The 22,530-nt window shown below is 37.3% G+C and overlaps 1 protein-coding gene across 1 annotated transcript in view; it reads right to left on the bottom strand.

The window, feature by feature from the left end:
• The window catches only part of CCDC178 (coiled-coil domain containing 178), a 320,921-nt gene that overhangs the window by 75,717 nt on the left and 222,674 nt on the right, over window positions 1-22,530 (bottom strand). The window contains exon 17 of the mRNA XM_067553881.1: window positions 8,972-9,121. Coding sequence (XP_067409982.1) covers window positions 8,972-9,121 — 150 coding nt within the window. The remainder of the gene's footprint in view (window positions 1-8,971; window positions 9,122-22,530) is intronic.

Genomic DNA, 22,530 nt, shown 5'->3' with positions numbered 1-22,530 from the left:
TATCGCAGGAAAATGAAGGAGCATGTCCATTAAAGGTAACACTTAGGACTGGAAAATATTACTACAATTAAGAATCGATAAACATCACTTTTCTTAACTTATTTCACAAATTGCATTGAAATAAATGTCATGAGTGGCTAGATCTAGTGATAACACAATATTAAAGATTGTGTGCAGTCACAGTAGACTTCACTACTGAAGAGTGGTTGGGACTAGACCTAACTGGGAAACTGAATTTCAGTTCAGTGAAAATTTTCAGAAAAGTTTTCATCCTGAATTGGGACAAAAAGCCAAAAACTTGAAAATGTTTGCAGAACTGAAATCTCATAATATTTTGTTTCAGAACCACCAACATATGGTGTTTCCAAAATAAAATATGCTCCCTGGGATTCCTGGCAGCTGCTGACTGAAACTAATATAATCCTCATGGAGAGAACTTCCAGTATCCCCACCTTGGTGAGCTGACAGGGAGCCGCAAAGTCCTGGGTCCTTGGTATTCCACTTGACAGGTGTATGGAAGGCCCTGGAAGTGCCAGCTCCTAAGTTCCCAAAGTTCATGACCCCTCTTCACTCAATCTGGAGGGCTGAGAGGGAGCCAGAAAGAGCTGACTCCCAAGCTCTAAGGCTCCTTCAGTCCACATGGCAGGTTGCTGAGGTGCCTGGGAGCAGGGGCTCCCACAGCTGCCTAAGTCCCAGTCCACCTAGCTTCCCAGTTTGCCCAACTGACAGCAGACATACAGCATGGGAATCCAGCTGCCCTGGGATCTGATCAGCTGGGGCGCCAGCTGGCTTGACAGTTTGCAAGTCCTGCGATCTCTGACCTGAGGTAGTCTGCATGCTGCAGTCCCTTGATGCCCTAGGAGCTCTGGCTTTTGGGGATGTCCACATGGCGGGCTGCTCCAGATCCATGAATCCTGGAAGCCCTGGGGTCCCCAGAAGCCTGCCAGGTGGGCTGCCAAGAAGCTAGGTGGGTGAGCTGGCAGGAAACCAGGCAGGTTTTGAAATCTGTTTCCACAAAGTGTTTCAATTTTGACAACGCGGCAAATTTAAATGAAAAAATGTTTTGCTGAAAATTTTCCCAACCAGCTCTAGTTGGGACTACTCCCCTTTTTAGTTTTGGAAGCTTGCATGAAGGAAAAGGTTTCGGGAAGTGTCGTGAGGATGACCCCAATGGGCACTGTTTTCTAGAATAATCAAGCTTGCATTCATTTCATGAGTGTAGATTCATATGGGTAAAAATCTTAGAAAACTATACCTGCTATGGTAAGTCACTTCATTTTTTCCTAGTTTCAGAAGTTCCTGTCAAAAGGATCACTGCGGTGACATTCTAACACCATTCTTTGTGTTCTACAATTGAGATGGGTACATGGTTTCTCATGTCTACATAAGGATTCATTCAATTATGGCCATGGACATATCTTAGGTGAGAGAGGGAAAGTTTCAACAGAAGAACTGCAAAGTGCCATTCTAATTCTCCTACTCTAGGATATTATGTAGGATTGATATCTTTGATTCAACAGACAATCACTTAGCCCTAGAATATTGAAAGCTTTTCCTGAGCAAACTCCATCATTCAAATCTTCACTCTGTATGAAACTGCTATACAAGTGGATCTCAACTGCAAAATTAGAACTGCAATCTCTAAATGATTGCTCTGATTATATACTAGTCTGGCATGACCTTCCTTGATATTATTGATGTTTTTTAATTTCCCCCCATAGGTCTCTAGTAAGTGTTAGTATTGCTATGCTGGGGGTTGGGTGAAATCTTATTGAATCAAATAGAGAAGGAGGAAAGGAACCTCAGACAGAGCCAGAAGAGCCTTGATAGTGTGACCCTGAGAAAAAGGTAAGAAAAAAAGCTTTTGTGTAAAGTGCTGGCTGAAAGACGCTTAGAACTATGAGCAAAAAAGCCTTAGCCCTGTTGTTCCATTCCTGCTGTGTTCAAGGAAACAGGACTTTGTACATTCTTTGTAAATAAACTGGATTGCATGAAAGAAATACCTGTTTCTATAATCAATTTTTCTTAACCCAAACAACCTGCAAGACCCTGAGAATTGTCTAACTGCTTGGGTCAAAAAGATGTAACAGTATTAAAGTTACTCTTATAATAACTTTTTTTATCCACCACTTGCTCATTTTCCACTGCTTTTGCATTTAGGGGTAGGAATTTTCAATAGCTGATTTGTTTAATATCTTTAAAAGTCTCTCCCTTTAACATCCTTTAGTTCTATTTGCTATGGAAATGACCACTGTTTTGGAGAAAGGTAAGGATGGAATCTAGCATCCATAGCGCCAAAGTTTTTGCTGTAATCTGATATATGCTTTTGTGAGGACATGGAACAATCTAAGAATTCCAGATGGGTGAAATGGATAAGCAGAAATATCATATGCAGGTAAAAATTCTAATTCTTTTTTACATTGTAACTTGAAGTAGATAACAAAGCAGTAGGGCAATGAGTGAAATGCCACTAGAATTAGAACAGATTAACTACAGAAACAAAACACAATTTAGGCGGAGTTATCAAATTTCCCACTAAGTTCTTTTGGTCTTTTAAATCAAGACAGATTTTATTTAAAGAAAATTGGTTTTTATATTACAGATGAGCAAAGTACTAGAATCAAAGGTATCAAAGAGCTCTGAGTGAGGTATGAATGTGAGAGAGAAAAATGTTATCTGTAAAAGCACAAAAGAAGTTCTTTTGACTTGCATGACTTTTTGTATCAAGCATGCTACAGCAGTCTTTTGATTCTAATATGAAACTATAGTAAGGATCATTGCACTAATGCGTGAGGATTTGTGATAATGTTGCAGAAATTTTACTGTCAAAACTGAACTGCAGTGTAATGACTTTTGTTATCATGGTTTCTAATAACTATTCAGCATGAATTGACCCTACATATGTTTTACTGCAATAATATGTCAGTAACTCAAAGCTGAAGAGGAAACAGAATACAACAAAACATTCCTAAATATTCTTATTAAATCTGTGCACTATGATATCAGACCATTAATATGAGGATAAATACTGTGACTGGATTGTAACACACATAACATATATTGTAGATACCATACCTTTAAAGAAAGGCTACTGTGCCAATAAAAATAATTTACATTGTCAAACTTTATATCAAGGTACATCTTGCACAGATAAAATAAATGCAGACTTAAACAAATGATTTAACATAAACACTGGTGTCAAACAAGACTGCATGATCTCACCTCTCCTGTTATAATTAGACCCCAGCAACTCCCAATTTAAGCATTACGTTAGAAGGCAAAGAAATACAAGAGGTGAGTCAATTCACAAACCTTGGCCGTAATGTGCAAACTAGTGGGGATATCCAGAAGGAAATACTGTCAAAAAGGCAGCAAGACAGCAATTGCAGTCACTAGCTTAAATAAGATTGTCATTGAAAATCTACAGCACAAATATTATTTCCACCTTAATATATGGATATTTAATCTGGAAATCCACCAAAGGTACTGACAGTCATCTAATACCTTTGACAGCAAATGCCACAGAAAAATAGTGGTTATTAAATGGAATGAATTCATAACAACTGCTGAGTTTTGTCAGAGATCAACTTATCGCCAAAGTTATCCAGAAGAGAAGAAAAATAAATATGGGACATGTATTAATAATAAAGTCAGAGCATCTACCATATCAGGAGTGCTACTGGGCAGCTGACAAACATGTAAAAGGGGCCAACTGAATGAATCCGTCCATGGAATAGTACTTAGTCTTGGTACTTGGTGTTTAAGTTGTAGATTGTTCACGCCCTAAGCGATTTTTGATAGTGTCCATAGGATTCAGATATCAGGATAAATGTAAATGATTTTTACTTGGTGACTATATGTGCACCAAAGCACATATGTTGTTAAAAATACATTTTACTTTTGTAAATGAAACGAAATATCAAATTTTAACTCTGAAAAGCAGCTGTCCAACAACCTCCCTCTCCATCCCTAAAGCAGTACTGTCTTTATAACAGCAGAAAAGTGGTTAGATAAAATATGTCAAAGAAATCTTCCATTTAGACCTAATCTCATTAATCTAAGTCATATTGCTATTACATGTCAACAAGAGAGAGAGACAGGATTACTACTGAACATTAATCTTTTGCCATTGAACTGAGGATATACTTAAAAAACCTTCAAACAGTACTTATGATTTTTTTAAAAAAATAAAGGTCAATGGGAGGTGCTTGTTGGCCAGCACTTATGAAATATGTGGATTCAGGAGCTTAGTTGTAAGACCCTATTTTTGAAAACCCTAGGCTAAATCCTTAACACAGTGCTTCAGTGTTGCATAAAGCCCTGTGTGGATCTTCTGCACACTAGGATCAAGAATTTTTGTAACAAAACGCACACCGAAATCATAGGGTTTCAAACATCCTTGCATTTTCTTCTTACATGCGTGTATGCATGTGCACACACAAGTCCAGCATCAACACTGTATACACACATGAAACCAAAAAAGGTTACTGTCTTCTAGCATACACAAGATGCCCCTCCACCCAGCATTACAATAGTCTCACAAACCCTTCTAATCCTAAGGAACCAAGTCCCCCTGATATATACATATCAAACAAATAGTGTACTTTAGGTTACATTTTCGCACCAAACTTTCTATGAAATGCACACAATAAAAATAAATAACATTACAGTCTATCATTTGTTATTTATTTGGTTATTTATTTGATCAACAATTTTCTTTTTCCTTCTCTGACTGTCTCAGTATATTTAAATTTAATCTCCAATTTATTTTTGCCCACCCTTCATCTAAATCTGTCCATATAGCCACCCCTTTTTCTCTTCCCTTTCCTTCCATTTTTCATCTCAGTTTTTCTGAATCCCTTCCCCCTCCTTGTCCCATTTGCTTTTTCTCATGGGGGTGTCTTTCCCTACTCAGGCTTCCTCTAGAGTAAATTGGCTGAGAAATGCATTTTTCAGAACACTGAAACCTATTTGTGAATTAGGGTAGAATGCTATGAATAGGGTATTTTGGGGGGGGGGGGGACCCAAAATAACTTACTTTTTAAAATGTCCAAACATTTTGTTTCACTATTTTTTAAACAAAGTTTTGAAACAAATCAACACTTGACCTGAATGAACTTTTTCAATTTTTCATTTGGGTGAGAAAAACCAAAATAAATTCCATTTTAGTTAAAAACTACATTTTTATTTTTAGGTTCAGCCACCGAATTGATTATTCACTCAGGTTCTTTTCCTTCCACTTGGTGTCTTTCCCCACCATCAGGACACTCTTCCCTATGGCATCTAACCCAACACCTGTAGCCTCTCCCCTCTCTTTCCTTATAACCATCTACATCTTTCTCTTAATTTCTGAGATCACTCTCTTCCTTTACAGACTCTGCTTGATTTCTTCTCTGCCCTTTTGAGAAAATTCCTTGGAATTTCTTCCTCCCCACCTACAAACCCCCTTTTTCATCTTCTCCTCTGGAGTCTCTCTTTTCCCATCCCTGTCCTTCAAGTCTTTCCTTCCCTCTTCCCCTCTGGCATTTCTCCCTCTCCCCTTCTCCCATCACATTGTGCTCCCTCCCTGTTGATTTGTCCCTTTCTCAGGTGTTCTTGAACTTCTTCTCCAGAGCCATCCCTGTACCCCATGGTTTTTCACTTTCCACTGCTCATCTATACTTTCCCCTTTGCCTGGGTCTCATCTCTCTGCCTCTCCAGGGGTTTCATTCATAGCTCTTGTCCCCAGAATGCTCCTCTTTCCTCACATGCTCAAATCTTTCACCCACGACACCAATGGCTCCTGCTCTTCTACTTATTCTTTCCAACACATTTTCCTGTTCTTCACTTTCTAACTAAAAGATTATACAGGGGCTCAGAAGATGCGAAGCAGCTATTTTGGTAAGGTTCCTCCTATTCTTCGCAGCAGAAGTAATGTCAACACTAAGCATTTGAAAATCAAAAGCCTGGCCCCCAAAATCATGAGATTGACTTGAACATTTTAAAAAAATGTGTTCTTTACATTTGTCCTCTGGTTTTTAACCATTTAGAATTCACTTGGGTCATATTTTCAAACTTTTCTATAAAACCATGAGAATTAGAAACAATTTTTTAAACTGAAGCTGAGACTCTTACCTAATTATGTGATCCCAGGAGCTGGGGCTTAAAGAAAAACACAAAATATTGCAAAACTTGCATTAAAATTGTGAGAACTGGCAACACAATAGTAATAAGGCAGAACTGGGAGGAAGGAGCCAGCAGGAAACAAAGTACTAAAAAGCAATTGCAGGGTGCATACAGCAAATGCTACAGCATAGCTTCCACTAGGGGCAGCAACCCATAAAAACAAGGATTCTCTCCCCCCTGCTAAGCCACACCCAGTCATCTAAGGAGGCTGTGAGCTGTAGCGTGGAGAGGGTACCTCCTACTGCCATCCCAAAGATTAACCCTGGCTTCCCTAATGCCCACAGAGGTATACTATGCTTTTTACAGGCATATCCCTTCTATTCACCAATGCTTGAGCACTACAGATGTTTTTCTAACCAGTGGTCTAGAGCAGTTTTTCTCAATGACGAGTCCATGGACTGACGCCAGTCCCGGGGACCCTCCCTGACACAATTTAACACAAATTAGGAAGGCAGTAAGCCGGTCCCTGGCATCCTAAAGGTTGAGAAACACTGGTCTTGAGGCTTGCAGAGCCATAATATAGACCTATATGGTATAAAGGAAGTACTTCATCACTGAAATGGAAACAATTTTGGGGTTGAATGAAGCAACTATTTAACAAGCACACAGCAATTTCTCAACTGTTTAAGGCAGTAAGTGAATGCCATATCCAGGTGAAATTAATCTGAACAAGGCAAAAATTGCTACTTACCTTTTAAATCAACATTTTTTAAAAAGTGGTTGCTAATTATGACTGTCACATATATCTAAGACATAGAAGGAAAAGAAAGCTCTGGAGATTTAGGGAAATGAGTACATTCTTCTATTCTCAAATGTTCATGTCACTGTGATGTATATGTATAGTACAGCAGCCAGAAAAATCGTTACTCTGGAACTTCTACAGAATTGATTTCCTGTTGCAGTTGTGAGTCACTTATTAGTAAAAACCTGAGAAAATATACCTTCTTTTTATAGGACCTGTATGTAACCAACATCTTTACTCCATTTGTCATCATTTCTAAAAAAATTCTCTCTCTGGGGTTGATAGGATTTATTTAGTTTTTATAGCTGGACTGGTTATTCATTTTAGAAAGTTAAAGGTTATCAAAAAGGAAAGTTAGTTAGCAGGGATTGTCGTTCTCTGAAGTTAATATCCGACACAGAACTCCAACTCTTGGTTCATGTGTCTCTTTTGAATGGCACTGGCATGCTGTCAAATTCTAGACTTTCCTAAAATTCCTAGTTGTAAACCACACACTGGATATACAGATTGCATTGCTAATCATTTTCATAAAACACAAATCTCTAGTTCCCCCTTTAGAGAGTGTTTAGCCTTACATTTTGACTCTTAAAACTGTTTACTGATTGAAAAATGGAAGGCTGTGAGATCAACAAGAATGCACTGATTACTTGCTTATTGACAATTGTCAGCAACAAGTGGAACACATTCAATTTCAACACCAGCGATTGAATGGCTGACAGAATGTGTACAATTGATGAATAAATGCACAGCTGATGTGTTTGTATGATGAAAATGTAGGCACTTGTAAAATGATTTGAAGATACTAAAGTCTTAGCAAGTAATTTGAATTCTTTTGGAGTATCCTGTAAAGAAGAATGCTTTGGGGAAGTGGCCTAATCTCACCTGCTTTTTAAAATGATGACTATACTGGGACTAGATTCTTGCACAAATGATTTAAGTTTGAGACTTCCCACCAAACATTGTTAGGAATGTTAAGGTGGTAGCCTCAAAATAGTGATTTAAATGCACATTAATTCTAAAAAATGCAAGAGATTAAAAAAAGAAAAAGAAACAAACCCAACTAAAATCCAACTAGTATATAAGAAAACAAATATTTTTTTTTTCACTAAAGAGCCACCCCAGTGATTGATTTACATTTTGAAGTCGTTCTCTAGAAAAAAATAGCTGGACACTATTTTCTTAGAAAATGAAAGCATAAGTTTCCAAAATGTCCTTTGAAGTGGTACATATCATTGAGCTGATGTTCCACAGCATGTTACAAATCAAAAGTTAAGAACTTTTGAAATGAGATGTTAGTTGATTAAAATTTAGTCATGGGCACTATAACTCTGTCAGACAAGTTCAGCAAACTAGGTTCTCTCTCTCTCTTTTTTTTTTACGTGTTGTAGTAAAACTGAAGTATTTTTGTATATTGGTGTCTCTGCTGTAGAAAAATTCTTCTTTGGCCTCAGATTGAGGCAGATCTGACTTTTTGTCAATATTAAAAAAGCACGGTGGTTGGTGCAAAAATCAGATTTGTATTGGAAATTCAATTGCAACCTTAAGCTAAGAAATAACTGCTATCATGCCATAATCATGGGTATTTATTGAAGCAGTTACTAACTGACTAGAATGGGATTTCTGCACATGCTTGAAGTTAAGTGATTTCCTGAAAAGGGAAGTATTCTTATGTGTTTTCCTGAATTGGCGCTTTAGTTTGGCTGTGAATGTCAGAGAACTGCCAATGATATATAAAGACCATGATAACAAAAGATGAACTATGAAGATGATCTTTGTAATACTGAACTACATGAAATTATTGGAATTAAGGTATAGACACAATTTAGTTATAGAAATGGATGAATTAGAGTGAGCCCCTACATATCTTTATAGCATCTTTTTACAAAAACTGTTCTATGCAAATCAAATGAAAAATACCAACAGCATACCATAGCCAGAAATCACAAGAATTATGGCCACAGATTGCATGATTATCCAATTTCATTAAATAGCCATAATAAATAAATACATTTTAGAAAACAAATCACTAGTTAAGGAATCAAATGCATTATATTAGTACTGCACCTGCTGATGATCTCTGACTGCAGCTTCCATCTTCACCCTATCGTCATAGAGATCCATCAGGTTTTCTTTATCATTTAAATAATATTTCTGAAAGACCTGATACTCTTGTGCTAACCACAAATTTTCTTCTACGATCTGCTCCAGAGTAATCTAAAGAGAAATGTTATTGATTACAATAATTGAAAGGTACTGCTTAAATAACTAACATTTTTCTTAACTTTTATCAGTCATACACATTTCTACAATATACACACAGTGGGTGAAATGCTGATCCCAACGAAGTCAACAGCAAAACTCTCATTGAATTTAATGGGGTCAGGATTTCACACAGTGTAATTATGCTGTAGGTGCAAATTAATAATAAATATTTTGAACAGAAAACAATCTTATAAATAGCTACAATAGCACCTACTGAATTTCTGGCTATTTCATAAACTCTCTCGCTGCATAAAAATGATCATGCAAATTTCCTTAATTTCTACAGAATCTCACAAATCCTTCCCTATAATTATTTTACTTTTCAATGTTCTCATTAGGCTGAGTGATACTCTACAATAGCCATATATTTATGATTAAGGTATTTTAGTGTTTCTAGTTGCAGATTAGATTAAACTGATTTTTAAAGACACATCTGATTTTTCCACATTCATGATGTCACTACCGAGCAGAGTTAAGGCTATTGGGGTGCTTTAATATGTAGTTCCATAATATAACATGTTTGGATTTCTTTTACGTTTAACATTAACTTTGAATTTCCTGGGTTATAATGCTTGATTATGCAATAATCACATCATCTCTGTATGATATGTTCCCTTAAATTAATTATATATAGTCTCAACTGTAACTCCATTTTAACTTAGTTTTTCTCTGAGAATTTCTTTTTTATTTTTTAATTAATACATTTTTAATAAATAAGCCCTGAACAGGAAACACAAAGTGAATGGTATCACGTGATGTTTCTAATACTCTGAATATGTGAAGTATCACTCTGAAGTAACTATTTTAATTTTAAGTTTTATGGCCAGATTCATCAGTATAATCTGGCCACATTACACCACTCTGGAGCAGCACAAAGCAGCTAGAGCATACTGGGCATTAAGCTCGGTTTAAAGCTCCTTTGCCTTGCCAGAGCAGTGCAAAGCAATGGATGTGTACCCCATCAGCCTCTTCTTGGCCTCCATATTCCCTTGCACAAACACACTAAACTTCCCTTCCCTCTGCATTCAACTGCATGCATATTCACCACCAAATACCCTCTGCCTTCTGCACTTCCCCTACATAACCTGGAATACAGACATCCAAATTCCCGTCCCTCCGTCATGCCCCCCGTTCTCCCCTTCCTTTCTACACCAGCCACATTCCCCTATCATATCCCAGTTTCTCCTTCACACATATGCCTACACAACTAGTTTCACTCGCTTTCCTGCCCTCCCTCTTTAGTAGATCTAGTGCAAAAGGGAATTAAAAAGATAGGATTAATGATAATTTTTTATTGATTCCTTATAACTGAAATTTTCATCTTCAGCAGATGTTAGCAAATAATGTTCTATTACAGGCAATTCCATGAAGAATTGGCCTTTTGAACTGGCTACCATCTCCTACTGTTCTTAATGGGACTGAGTCCATAGGCTGCCCTCAGTTAAGATGCCCTGAGTGATAGGCAGGATGGTGGTGTTGTCCATAGTGATCAAGGGAGGTAGTCAGGAGCAAATATTTGCAAGGGCAGGGGAATTAAGAACTCTTTTTAGCCATGTTGAAGTACAGCTCATAGCTAGGCATTCATGAGGATATGCCAAAGAGACAGGTTGAGATTTAAATTTGGACAGGAGACAGGTCTGGGGAAGAGAGGTAGATCTGTGAGTTGAACAAGTAGTTGAACTTGTGTTTACAGATATTACCCAGAGATGAGGTGTACAGGGAGAAAAGAAGGGGCTTACAAACATCAGAGCCCTGTGGAACCCCACAGAAAGTTGGAGATGGGATGAGGAGAGTCTTCTGAAGGATACACTGAAGGAGAGATTAAAGACGTAGGAGGAGAACCAGGACAGTTCAAATTCTGTTTTTCAATAGAATGTATCTCTTTTCAGTGCCATTTCTGTTAATTAGCATAAAAAGATTATATAATGATATATTATTTATTTTAGAAAAAAAGTGCTTAGAATGTTGGTATGACAGATGTTTTACTATTAAAACATGCAAAATAATATTTTCTTTAGAAGTACAATTTAAAATTACAATTGGAAGTCGGATATTCCATAAGTACTTATTTACACTTACATTTCTAACAGTAATGAGTAAAATCCTACTAACTACCTCAGTTAAATACCATTCCAGATATCCTTTAGCCATAAAATGAAGTGAAATGCAACTTCTTGTTTTTTTTCCTTTTTTCTTATAAATGAGTGAAAGTCCAAGTCATGTTGTATTTTTCCTTAAGACATTTTTAAGAAATGCAGCTACAAAACTTAAACACTATCTCACTACATTTGCTAAACTAGGTCACCACATATTGTATACAAATGTCTGAGCAGTCAAAAGTCTCCAAGTTCTTGGACTTCATCCCTGGCCAGAGCTGCACACCGCTTGACTAAATACTAGGTCAGTTGGTATGAGGAAACACTGGGTCATTTTCATCTTTAAAAATTGAGTAGAGAATGCATTGTGTTTTGTTAGTCACAAGCAATAAATAAACTAGTAAATTCATCAAGACTGGCTGAGAAGAAAATGTACTTAACACAATGAAAAAAATGTAGAAAAAATATACTCAACACAAATTTCACAATGTATGCAAGTACAGAAATTGTGCAAATTTTTAAAATACAAATTCTACCATGAATTATTAAATCGACTGGGAGGAAAACTTTAAATAGGATTTGGAATCTTAGTCACCATCGAAGCACTCTGTGCTGCTTATTTATGTCAAATCTTAAAGAAGTTTAACACTCCTCGCGTCCCCCCACCCTAAGAAATAAAATAAACAAACAAAACATGTATTATGGCAAGATTATCCCCTTGCTTGTGCTGATTTTTGCCACTGGAAACTAGGGTGCAGTTCAAGAGGATATATTATGGTGATGAAAAGAGGCCACATCCTTCTCTCTGTGGAATGTAAAGGATGGGCATATGCAGGGTAGTTCATCCAAGGAGTACAGGGAATACACTTGATTCAACACATACCTGTAGCTACTACCAGAAAGGAAAGCTGTCCTTACCTGGTGAAAGGTGTTGATGGAAATATTGCCTACTTTCATGGTAGAATTCCACCACCTCACTGGCTTGCAGCCAAGTACAATTTTTGCCATGCTGTGCCAGTGGGAGTGAGTCCAGCCCCACAAAGGGAATAAATATTAAACATTAAAAAGTATATATTTTACAAAAAGATAAGTACATTCTTTTCTACATAATTTTAACCATTTTATGACCTTTTCTCAAAGGAGTAAAACACACAGAAATCTGTCTGATACAGACCTATGAAAAACAACAAAAATTACAAATTTAAATTAAGAGGTAGGATATATATTTATAGATTGATTTCTAATGGAAAGCCATTAGAAACCTCTTGTGCATAGTGAAGGTACCTTCATTGTTACTGGAATAAAGGAACCGGAACTTGGAGACTATGACATTCTATTTAAATTGTCAGGTCACAGGATTAGAGATGCTGCCCCTAGGGTCCTAATTTTTATGCTTTGTAGCCAGAATCTGAACCTCTTTTACTCCTGAGATCTGAACCTAAAAATGTGGAAGTATCATAACCAGTTCAGTTCAGACTGCCAAATCAATCACAGTGAAAAATTACACATTGTAAACAGAAATATACAAATAAAACAAATATTAACAATGAACACAAAAAATAACATAAATTACATAATTATGTAAAAATAGGTACAATTTTATATTGCCTATGGATGCAACTATTCATTTGTTTATTTACAATTCTTTAAAACACTTACCTCAAGTATGGGGTTCTGAAATTTGGAAAACCTACTAGCTAATTTATTTTTCATTTCAAAGTAACAAAAACCTAACCTATAGATTAATCATAGTATACAGTGACGTAGCAATATGTTAACCAATCATGTTACTGTTGTGTACTTTGTATCCTGCTTAGCTTGCCATAGCTAACAGAGCTAGAATATTATGGGATAGCTCAGTCAGTTCTGTCTTGTCTTAGGGTATGTCTATATTAACGGCAGCAAAGTCGCCGCCACCAGATCGATCTTTCCGGATTGACTGAGCGGCCAGTGTAGACCCACTCAATCCATCAGGAAGTCAACTGAGTAAATCCACCCCCTCAAGTGGCATAGCGCTGTATCAACGGGAACTCGGTTCCTGTCGGCGCAGTGCAGTGAAGATGGTGCGCAGAAGAGAAGCACAACGGTCAACTGGAGTTACACAAGCCACTCTGCGTAGCTTGCGTAACTCCCGTCGACTGCTGCCGAATCTCCAGGCAAGTGTAGATCAGGTCTTAGTGTAGAAGAATAAACTCAGTCTGTGTTTGTTTACATGTCTCTGTCCCTGTCTCCTGGTTTCTTTCTGAGTGCAAGTAACTTCCAAGTATCCAAACATAACAAAGTGGTGACAAGGACGACAGACCTCTGTCTGTACTGCTACCAGCAAAAAGCAAAAGTAAAATGTATGAAAAACCTTTTGCCATTCTGTGTAGCTGCACTGTTCCTATTGACAGTGGAAACTGAAAGTAAAGCAGACAGTTTGGAAAGGGGGAGGAAGCAGTGCTTAGTCATTTTGTTAAAAGAGCCGAAATACGTGTGAATAAAAGACACAAAAAAAAGAGAAAAAAAACAGCAATGGCTACACTTACTGGGCCCTTAGGACATTTTGATGAAACTGTTGAGCAATGGAGCTCATATACTGAGCGTTTTGAGTTTTTTGTTGTTACAAATGGAATTGAAGATGATAAGAAGGTGGCAACTTTCTTAAGTGTTGTGGGAGCTAAAACATTTAGTTTGTTGCGCAGCTTAGTGCAACCTGATAAGTCAGGCACAAAATCTTACAGTGACGTGAAAATCTTGGAGGCACATTTTTCTCCCAAACCACTGGTAATTGCAGAGATTTAGGTTCCACAAAAGGAATCAAGAAGAAGGTGAAACAACTGCCCAATTTATAGCAGCTCTTAAGAAGCTTGCTGAGCACTGTGAATTGAATGATATGTTAAATGACACCCTACGCGATAGGTTAGTGTGCAGTCTGCGCAGTGAAGAAATACAGAAGTACCTATTGACAGAGGCCAAGCTCACCTTGCAGAAGGCCATTGAAATTGCAGTTTCCATGGAACTGGCAGCAAAGGAAGCACAACAACTAAGTGCATCAACCAGCGTGCATAAGGTGTCACAAGAACATACCAATAAGACAGTGGGGAGCTGGGAATGTTACTGCTGTGGAAAGGTTGGTCATCATGCATCGGAATGCTGGTGTAAAGACCTAGTGTGTTGACAATGTGGCAAAAAGGGACACATTGAGCATGCTGGTCTTAGAGTAGAAGAATAAACTCAGTCTGTGTGTGTTTACATGTCTCTGTGTCCCTGTCTGCTGGTTTCTCTGAGTGCAAGTAACTTCCAAGTATCCAAGCATAAGTTACATAAGTACAATACAAATAATGAACACTGAAAGAGTTCACTTTCTTTATTGAATTATGACCAAAATGAATATCAAAAATAATTTTGTTTCATGTTGTTCAAATATAAAAAAACAAACTCTGCTTTGATTTCAGTTCCCATAGTGAAAAAGGATTTTCTAAGGGAAATGTCACATGGAGATTCAGGATGCTATCTTCACATATGATACATAGTAATTGTTAAATCTTCAGTAGACAAATCAATTAACATTTTTTATCACCATACATACCTACAATACTACTGCATAGTGCAGTCTCCCAATATATCAATGTGTGTGTAAAATACAGACCTGAATGAAAAGCTGACTTAGTCTGGGTAAGACAGAAGATGATGCTAGTCAGGAAGCACTCTGAATAACTGGAATCTGCAGCTAATACAATATGTTGCAATTCACCTTCTAAAAGGGGCAGGCTGACAAGGGCACACTACCTCAGTATTCCCTGGCCTACTCTGGTTACAGAATGTGTAACAAAGTTCAATCTTGTTTTAGAGGTATTACAGGGTTGAGCTGTATTCCCTGTTTTAAGTATATTCATTATGCTAGAATTGGTAATTCCTCTAAAATCAGAGAAAAATTTTGAAGTGCACCCTCAGAATCCATCCAAATCGGAATCCAGTTCAACATTCTGGGGTTTATCTACAAAGCCCTGAAAGAGCTTTGGGTCTCTCTTTCCCAGACTCTCTCTCTCTGGATATGTCTACACAACAAATAGACACCCATGGCTGGCCCGTGCTAGCCAACTTGGGCTCGTGGGGCTTGGGCTGCAGCGCTGTTTCATTGCTGTGTAGACTTCTGGGCTCAGGCTGGAGCCCGGGCTCTAGGACCCTGTGGGGTGGAAGGGTCCCACAGAGCTTGTCCCCATGCAATGTCCCACCAAGTCAGCAACAGGGAAAGCCATCTGCTTTGGGCAAGGCAAATGTCTGAGTTCAATGGGATTCCATTTGAGTGCGATGTCAAATTTAGCAGGTCTTTATGCTGGACTGAGGTTTAGGAGTTTGTGAAAAAGGTTCTGAAATTGTTTAGGATTGAGAATTTTTTTGGTTCCTCTCTCTCATCCCTACAATTTATACACTTTGTCTAAAACACAAAAAATCAGTTTACGATTTCATTATTGCTTTTCAGCATAACATAGTTTTAGACTGTTAAACACAAACTTATTTGCCTATTATTGCCTCATTAAATTTTCTTCTACATCATCACAATTTGATTATATATACCTGTCGATACTTTAGAGCAGATTAAGCGAGACAGTGGCTTTTCTTTTAGCACTCTCATGGGAAAAACTCAACAGTATAGTTATATATCCATTTATTTCTTCCAATTTGAACAGTCTGAGATTTACAAAGACCTCCTATTTACTCACATTTTTAGTAATGTACATTTCCACTTCACTGAGGGAAAAGGCTGATCATTTAAAGAAAGGTCACAACACTACAAAGACCCTTTCTTTCTGTAATTACAAAGAATAATATCTTTGCATTGGTGGTGCTGCCAAGAGTGGATGATGCAAATAATGTTACCCTGTAGCAGGGCGCCACCAAGCCTACCCTGCTTCCGCTTCTGCTGTGTTCACAAAGTCAGTTGGAGACCCTCCAGTTCAGTAACCACTGGTGCAGGTTTATTTACAAGTTGTACTCCCACCACCTTTTCCCATACACAGCTTGCCCCTTAGCATCTACACCCAGGTGGGAAGAACCATCGCTCTGTTTCCACTCCCTGGCTTCCTTCCTCTCAGCCTTTTATACAGCCCCAGGCTAATTGGACTAGCAGCTGTCGCTGGTTCTCTAATTAGGTGCTGGTTTTCTCCAGCCAGCTCCAATTTACCTCCCTAAATGGGAGTTGGCGTGACATGGGGCTGACTTAGCAGTCCTTGCCCAGCACCTTGTCACAGACCTCTTGGCCCACAGAATTCAAATTCCAATGCAATAACCAAGAGCTATTCTAATTATACACTGTAAAAAGTCATAGACTGAAAGAGTTCAGGAGGCAGCAACAAAGTTCATCATACAATAATATTGCACAACATACCTAGAAAAAAACTGTACAGTTTGCAAAGTTACTTGGAGTGGTAAGAGGTCTGAACACAGAGATTCATGGGTTAATGATGTCACTTTTTTATGTAATTACTGTGTTCTATAAAAAATCTGATGATAATAGATATAATCTAAAACGTCTGGAAAAGTATTGTAGTTTACAAGATGACATTTTTTTCACTGTAACACAACATAACAATATTTAGCACTTAATCTTGCAAATTAATTCATATGTCTTCAATGGAACTCCATGAAGCAACAGAGATCAGATTGCAGAATTGAGGGTCTTATAGAATTACATAAACTACCTTACTTTGACCTAATTATGTCAGTGTGCACACTACAGCCTGGCTCCTGCCGATGTAAGTACCCCACTACATCAACATCATAACTCCACTGCCATGTGTAGCTAGGGTGATGCAGTGCCCACGTAGACACTTTGGGCTCTGGTGTACTTAGGGCTTCAGGCGTGGAGCTTCCTGTCAAAAACACAGCTCCCCACTCCCACACTGGGAGCACAGCAGCCGCCCAAGCTCTCAGCAGGATGCTTCACGCGGAGGCAAGATCCCAGGAGGTTGACACGCACCCAGCAGGCCAGAGGCCCAGGCTCTCAGTTCCTCAAACTGCCCCTCTTAAGTCAGTGGAAGCACTTCTGATGAGGACATGCACCACTGACAGAAGGAGGGTAGTGTGTACATGAACCACCACAGTAAATTGATCTAACATAGGTTGACTTAACATTTTAGAGTAGACATGCCCTAACTAACTCTACCAACATTCCTTTAATGTTGGTAAGCATTATTGTTACTTAGTTCTGAAGAAAAGCTCAGGAAGCACGCTTTTAGGTTTGAATTTTGGCTAATCAACATTAAATACTTTGGTTCATGGACAAGCCATTTTGCATCAGTGAACCTCAACATAGTAATAATCCACATGGCTGACACCCAGCGGTCGTCTTAGTTGAAATTTTTTTTTAATATTTGTGTTTTATTTAGTAATGTAACATCCATTTACATAGTAACAAAAATAAAGTTTCTGGCTTTCTTAATTATACTTTGTAAAGGAATATAGTATAACTGCCAGTGTAACGTTTCATTCCTCTTAGGTTTCCTCATGGAAGTCTGAAATCCAGAAATGAATGACTGAAAGCTGCTAAAGCTCTTTACTTTGTTGCTTTCATATACACTGTTAGGCTCTTTTTATATTTAAGGTTAAAACTAAACTTTAAGGTAATTTTTCATGGCCTCGCTGCAGTTTTTTCATTTTACCACAGTAGCTTAAAGTTTACAGGCTACCATGAACAACTAAAATCAATAAGTGTCTAAAGGACTAAGCACTGCCTTTAGTTGTTTTCTTCTTAAGGTTCCTTACAGAACTGGTCAGAATTTTCTGTTGAAATTTTTTTTCCAACGGAAGTTTAAGATCGCTCTATCTTTAAAAAGGGAACAAAGAGGACCTGGGGAAATATAGATCAGTTAGCCTAACTCTGATATGTGGAAAGATACTAAAAGAAATTATTAATCAATTTGTAAGTGAGAATCTTATGGTGATGAGAAATAGCCAGCATGGATTTGTCAAGAACAAATTTTTTGGCAAAAAATTTTCATTTTAGTAAAAAATGTTGAAACATTTCAAATAATTTTAATGAGAGAAAAAGAAACACTTTTTATTTTTAAACTCTTCTAATTTCCCTCCCCCCCCCACACACATTTTTTCCAGTGGGAAAATAAATAAATAAATAAGGACAAAGTTTTTTTCCTCCTTGGAAAGAAAATGTTTCAAAAACTTTCAAGAAAATTCAAGAAAAAACCTAAAAATATCACAGAAAATTTCAAACAAAATGAAAAATATTAATTGTTTTTTAAAATTTTAATGGAATACACTTACTTTTTTGACCATCTTTGTTTCCATACTTGATAATCAAAATAAAAAATAAAAATCAAGTTGTTAAACAATTAGAAAAGTAAATGTTACAGCATAAAAGATATTATGAGTATGGTCCTATAACTGGGGATGGTGGTAAATGCCACATAAAAGTTTCAATCATTCACTATTCAGTGGCCTTTACTGTAGATAAGATAGACTAACAAGAGCCCACACATCACTGTTTCAATATACTGCACTACTTTCTTGTACAATTCTGGATCTGCCTCAAGATTCTAGTCCAAATGTTCAAAGCCTTTACTGGGGTGGACTGCAGGCACCTCAGAGACCATGTGACTCACTATGACCAATAACAATAGCTTCAGTGAACAGAGATCCCAGAAAAACTCTTGGCAGCCAGGAACAGAGTATTTTTAGTAGGAGTCCATTGTCTGTGGAACTCTCTGCTTTAAGAGATCAGGATGAGGCTGAATCTTGCCACTTTCAGGGTGAAGTTTAAGATCTCTCTATTTTTAAAAAGGGGAACAAAGAGGACCTGGGAAATTATAGATCAGTCAGTCTAACTTTGATACATGGAAAGATACTGGAACAAATTATTAATCAATTTGTAAGCACCTGGAGGATATTACGGTGATAAGAAATAGCCAGCCTGGATTTGTCAAGAACAAATCATGCCTTCCCCACCTAATTTCCTTTTTTTGACAAGGTTACTGGCCTAGTAGATAGGAGGAAGCAGTAGACATGATTTATCTTTGTTTTAGTAAAGTCCCACATGACATTCTCATAAGCAAACGAGGAAAATGTGGTCTAGATGAAATTACTATATAGTGGGTGTACATCTGGTTGAAAGATCATACTTAAAGAGTAGTCATCATGGTTTGTGGTCAGACTGGGGGCTGTTTCTAGTGAGATCCTGCAAGGGTCTGTCCTGGATGTGCTACTATTCAATATTTTCATTAATTATTTGGATAGTGGAGTGGAAAGCATGCTTATAAAATTTGTAGATAACACCAATCTGGAAGGGGTTGCAGCAAGTTCTTTGGAGGGCATGATTAGACTTCAAACAAAGTGACCTTGATAAATTGGAGAACTGGTCTCAGATCAGTAAAAAGTAGTTCAATAAGAAGAAATTAAATAAAGATAAGTGCAAAGTACTTAAGTTAGGAAGGAAAAAATCAAAAATACAAATACAAAATGGGAAATAACTGGCTAGTAATACAACATAAAAATCATGAGCTTTTCATGGAAGTCCTTAATTATACATTTCCTTTGTTATAAATACAGATTTTACCATCCTTACCTACACATGAAAACAAAGAAAATTCTGTTTTAAACTGAAAATATATATATTTTGCATTGTTGCTATTCACCACCTTGTGTTTTGTAGCTAAAAGGCTTACAGCCATTTCATTTTGGGCCATTATATAATCAGATTTCACATGTTAAACAAGGGCAGGATTGGTCAATACTTCTTCTAATGAATATTTAGATGTTTAACAAAGTAGCATTGATGATCCAGCAGGTAATGTTCTTTTCTCTCAGTCAGTACTGAATTGATTCTCAAGAAAGCTGTTTGGGGCATGGTATACCTCAAGGAGGTCCTTTTGTATGAAATATAAATGGCAAAGTCCTGTCCAGATTGGTCATTAGCAAGCCCATGGAACTCTTCATATGAGTAGATGTGTTAACTTCAGTTTCCTGGACAAAATCCAACTCAGGTAATTACATTCAGCATATCTAATTTTCCACTGCAATTACATACAGAGAGATATCCTTAATTTCCTGTCCCAAGCTGGTGGGTGGTGTTGAATGGTTACCGTGTTTCACCCAGGGTGGCTGCATTTCAGTGGTGAAGCAAACCCTGTGTACAGTATGTAAATTTGTAAAACATTTTGGGATGAAAAGTGCTATAAAATTAAGATAACTTTAATTGCATATTTTATTTCATTGCCCAAAATATTTGTAAATTGTCTTTAGAAGGAGATTCACGCAGCTTTCAGAGTAGATGGGGCATGTAAATTTTATCAACCTCAAATACCAGACTCTAACGCATGCGTATACACAAGAAAAAAACTTTTGGAAAATCACACCTATGATGATTGTGAAAACATTTTTAAAGCCTGTGGGCCATCAGCCATACAAGAAAGCAGAGAATATTGCTATAGTATAAGCACCTTTTGATGGTACAGCCAACCAATCAAACTTCATTCTTGTAATTAACATACCATCAGAATCTCTTGATATGCATGAACATATCTATAGCTCAAAGTTACCTACACAGTGATATTAAGGAAACCTTTAGACAAGGACTGTTTCTAACATGGGTTACTAAAATTCACATTAAATCTCAATTTGCCTAAGTAGCTAGTATCCACTTTGTCTCTCTAAGTAGCTAGCATGTAATTTTTAGTTTCCTCAAAGTCTCTCTCTCAAATTTAAAGTCCAAAGACTAACTAAATTACCACTGAACTGAAAACTCTCTTGCTATAAAATTCAACAGCTCTGACCCCATCATTTAGAAAACTGAGGAAAAGACGAGAGAGAGTATCAAAGGGAACATAAAAAATGAAGGGTGGAGATGAATATAGGAAGAAATGGCTGAATGAAGCTGAAGAAAAAAAATAGTGAAGTAAATCCCATTTTACCCAAAAAGGGCTACAAACAAAACTGATATATGAACCACAGTTTTGCACTGTTCTAATGAAAATAGTACACTGCTTTATTTTTACTAGTCACTGCAGTACCCTGTGAATGGAGCAAAGTTGTATTCTATGTCAATTTTTACATACAATTTTAATCTTCCTTCATTGCTGCTATTGGACAATGCACATGTATTATTCTAGGGCAGAAAGGGTTTCATAAAAGGGTAGGTGGAAGAAAATGGAAATCCAACACCGTTTAAGGAAATCAGTGAATAAATTACAAAAACTGTCCATTTGCCTGCCCCTTTTAATCTTACTGTCGTATTCAAACTATTGGGCATGTAACTGAATATCTCAACTGTACCTGAAGAAATAATGGAGCGTGTCTCTGCAGTAAAACAGAACGGCACTAAACTGATGAGTTTAACCCAGCAGAAAGAGTGGCTGTAAACATGACAAATGCCTGCTATTGATTTCAGGTTTAATTACTCTGTGCAGCACTGACAAAGCCCATCAGATGTTGTTGTGAAGTGTAAATGGAACAAACTACACTTCACTGCCCATAGGAAACTGATGGTGTCTGCAGTTTGCATTGTTTACTTTATCCGCCGTAAACTTCAGCCTTGATCAAATTAACAAGTGCTACTAACCACCAACAAACTACAATGCACTATGGTTTTACAGCAACAGCCCTGGAACAATAGTTCTGCAGGATTTCATTGATAACAAATGTCTGGCTAATGACAGCATAATGGCAGCTGATGAATCTTACTGTCCAGTATTGCATGTCCTGTAGCATGAGCAAGGGACAGTGAGATTTCTTACACGCTTTCCTGCGTTTCTACATATTTTGGATGGAGAGGTACAGCAATAGAATATTTATTCAGATAATATTCTAATACACTTTTTAACTAAAATACATTTCTGATTCCATACAAAACACCCATATTTCCCCAATAATTAGCAATAATGAAAATCAATAAAATCAGAGCATGTCTGGTATGTAATTCTAAAGAATATTCTTCAGATAGAAATCATTTCTCCCTCTTGAGACATCCATATCACTACTTATCTACTTTCTTATCCTTCTGACTCTTCCTCCATTCTCTCATCTTCCTTTTTCTTTGTATTACTCATACTAACCAGTCCAGTATCCATTAAATGTAATCTAACAAATCTAAAATATGAACACAGGGGGTTAATAATATGGTAAATAATCACCTTTTTTGCTTATTTACACAGACATTCTTTATGCTTCCCCTATATTAAGATTGATTTTTGTTCGTTTATAAATGACTTTTGTTATTACAGCTGGACTCATTTTCATCTTCTGACATAAAATTTAAAGTGAGAGTCTACTCTG

Source organism: Emydura macquarii, unplaced genomic scaffold, assembly GCF_026122565.2.
Source record: "Emydura macquarii macquarii isolate MOO-44397 ecotype Brisbane River unplaced genomic scaffold, CSIRO-AGI_Emac_v2 contig_1477, whole genome shotgun sequence".
Classification (NCBI taxonomy): domain Eukaryota; kingdom Metazoa; phylum Chordata; order Testudines; family Chelidae; genus Emydura; species Emydura macquarii.
This window is presented reverse-complemented; position numbering and strand designations above follow the sequence as displayed.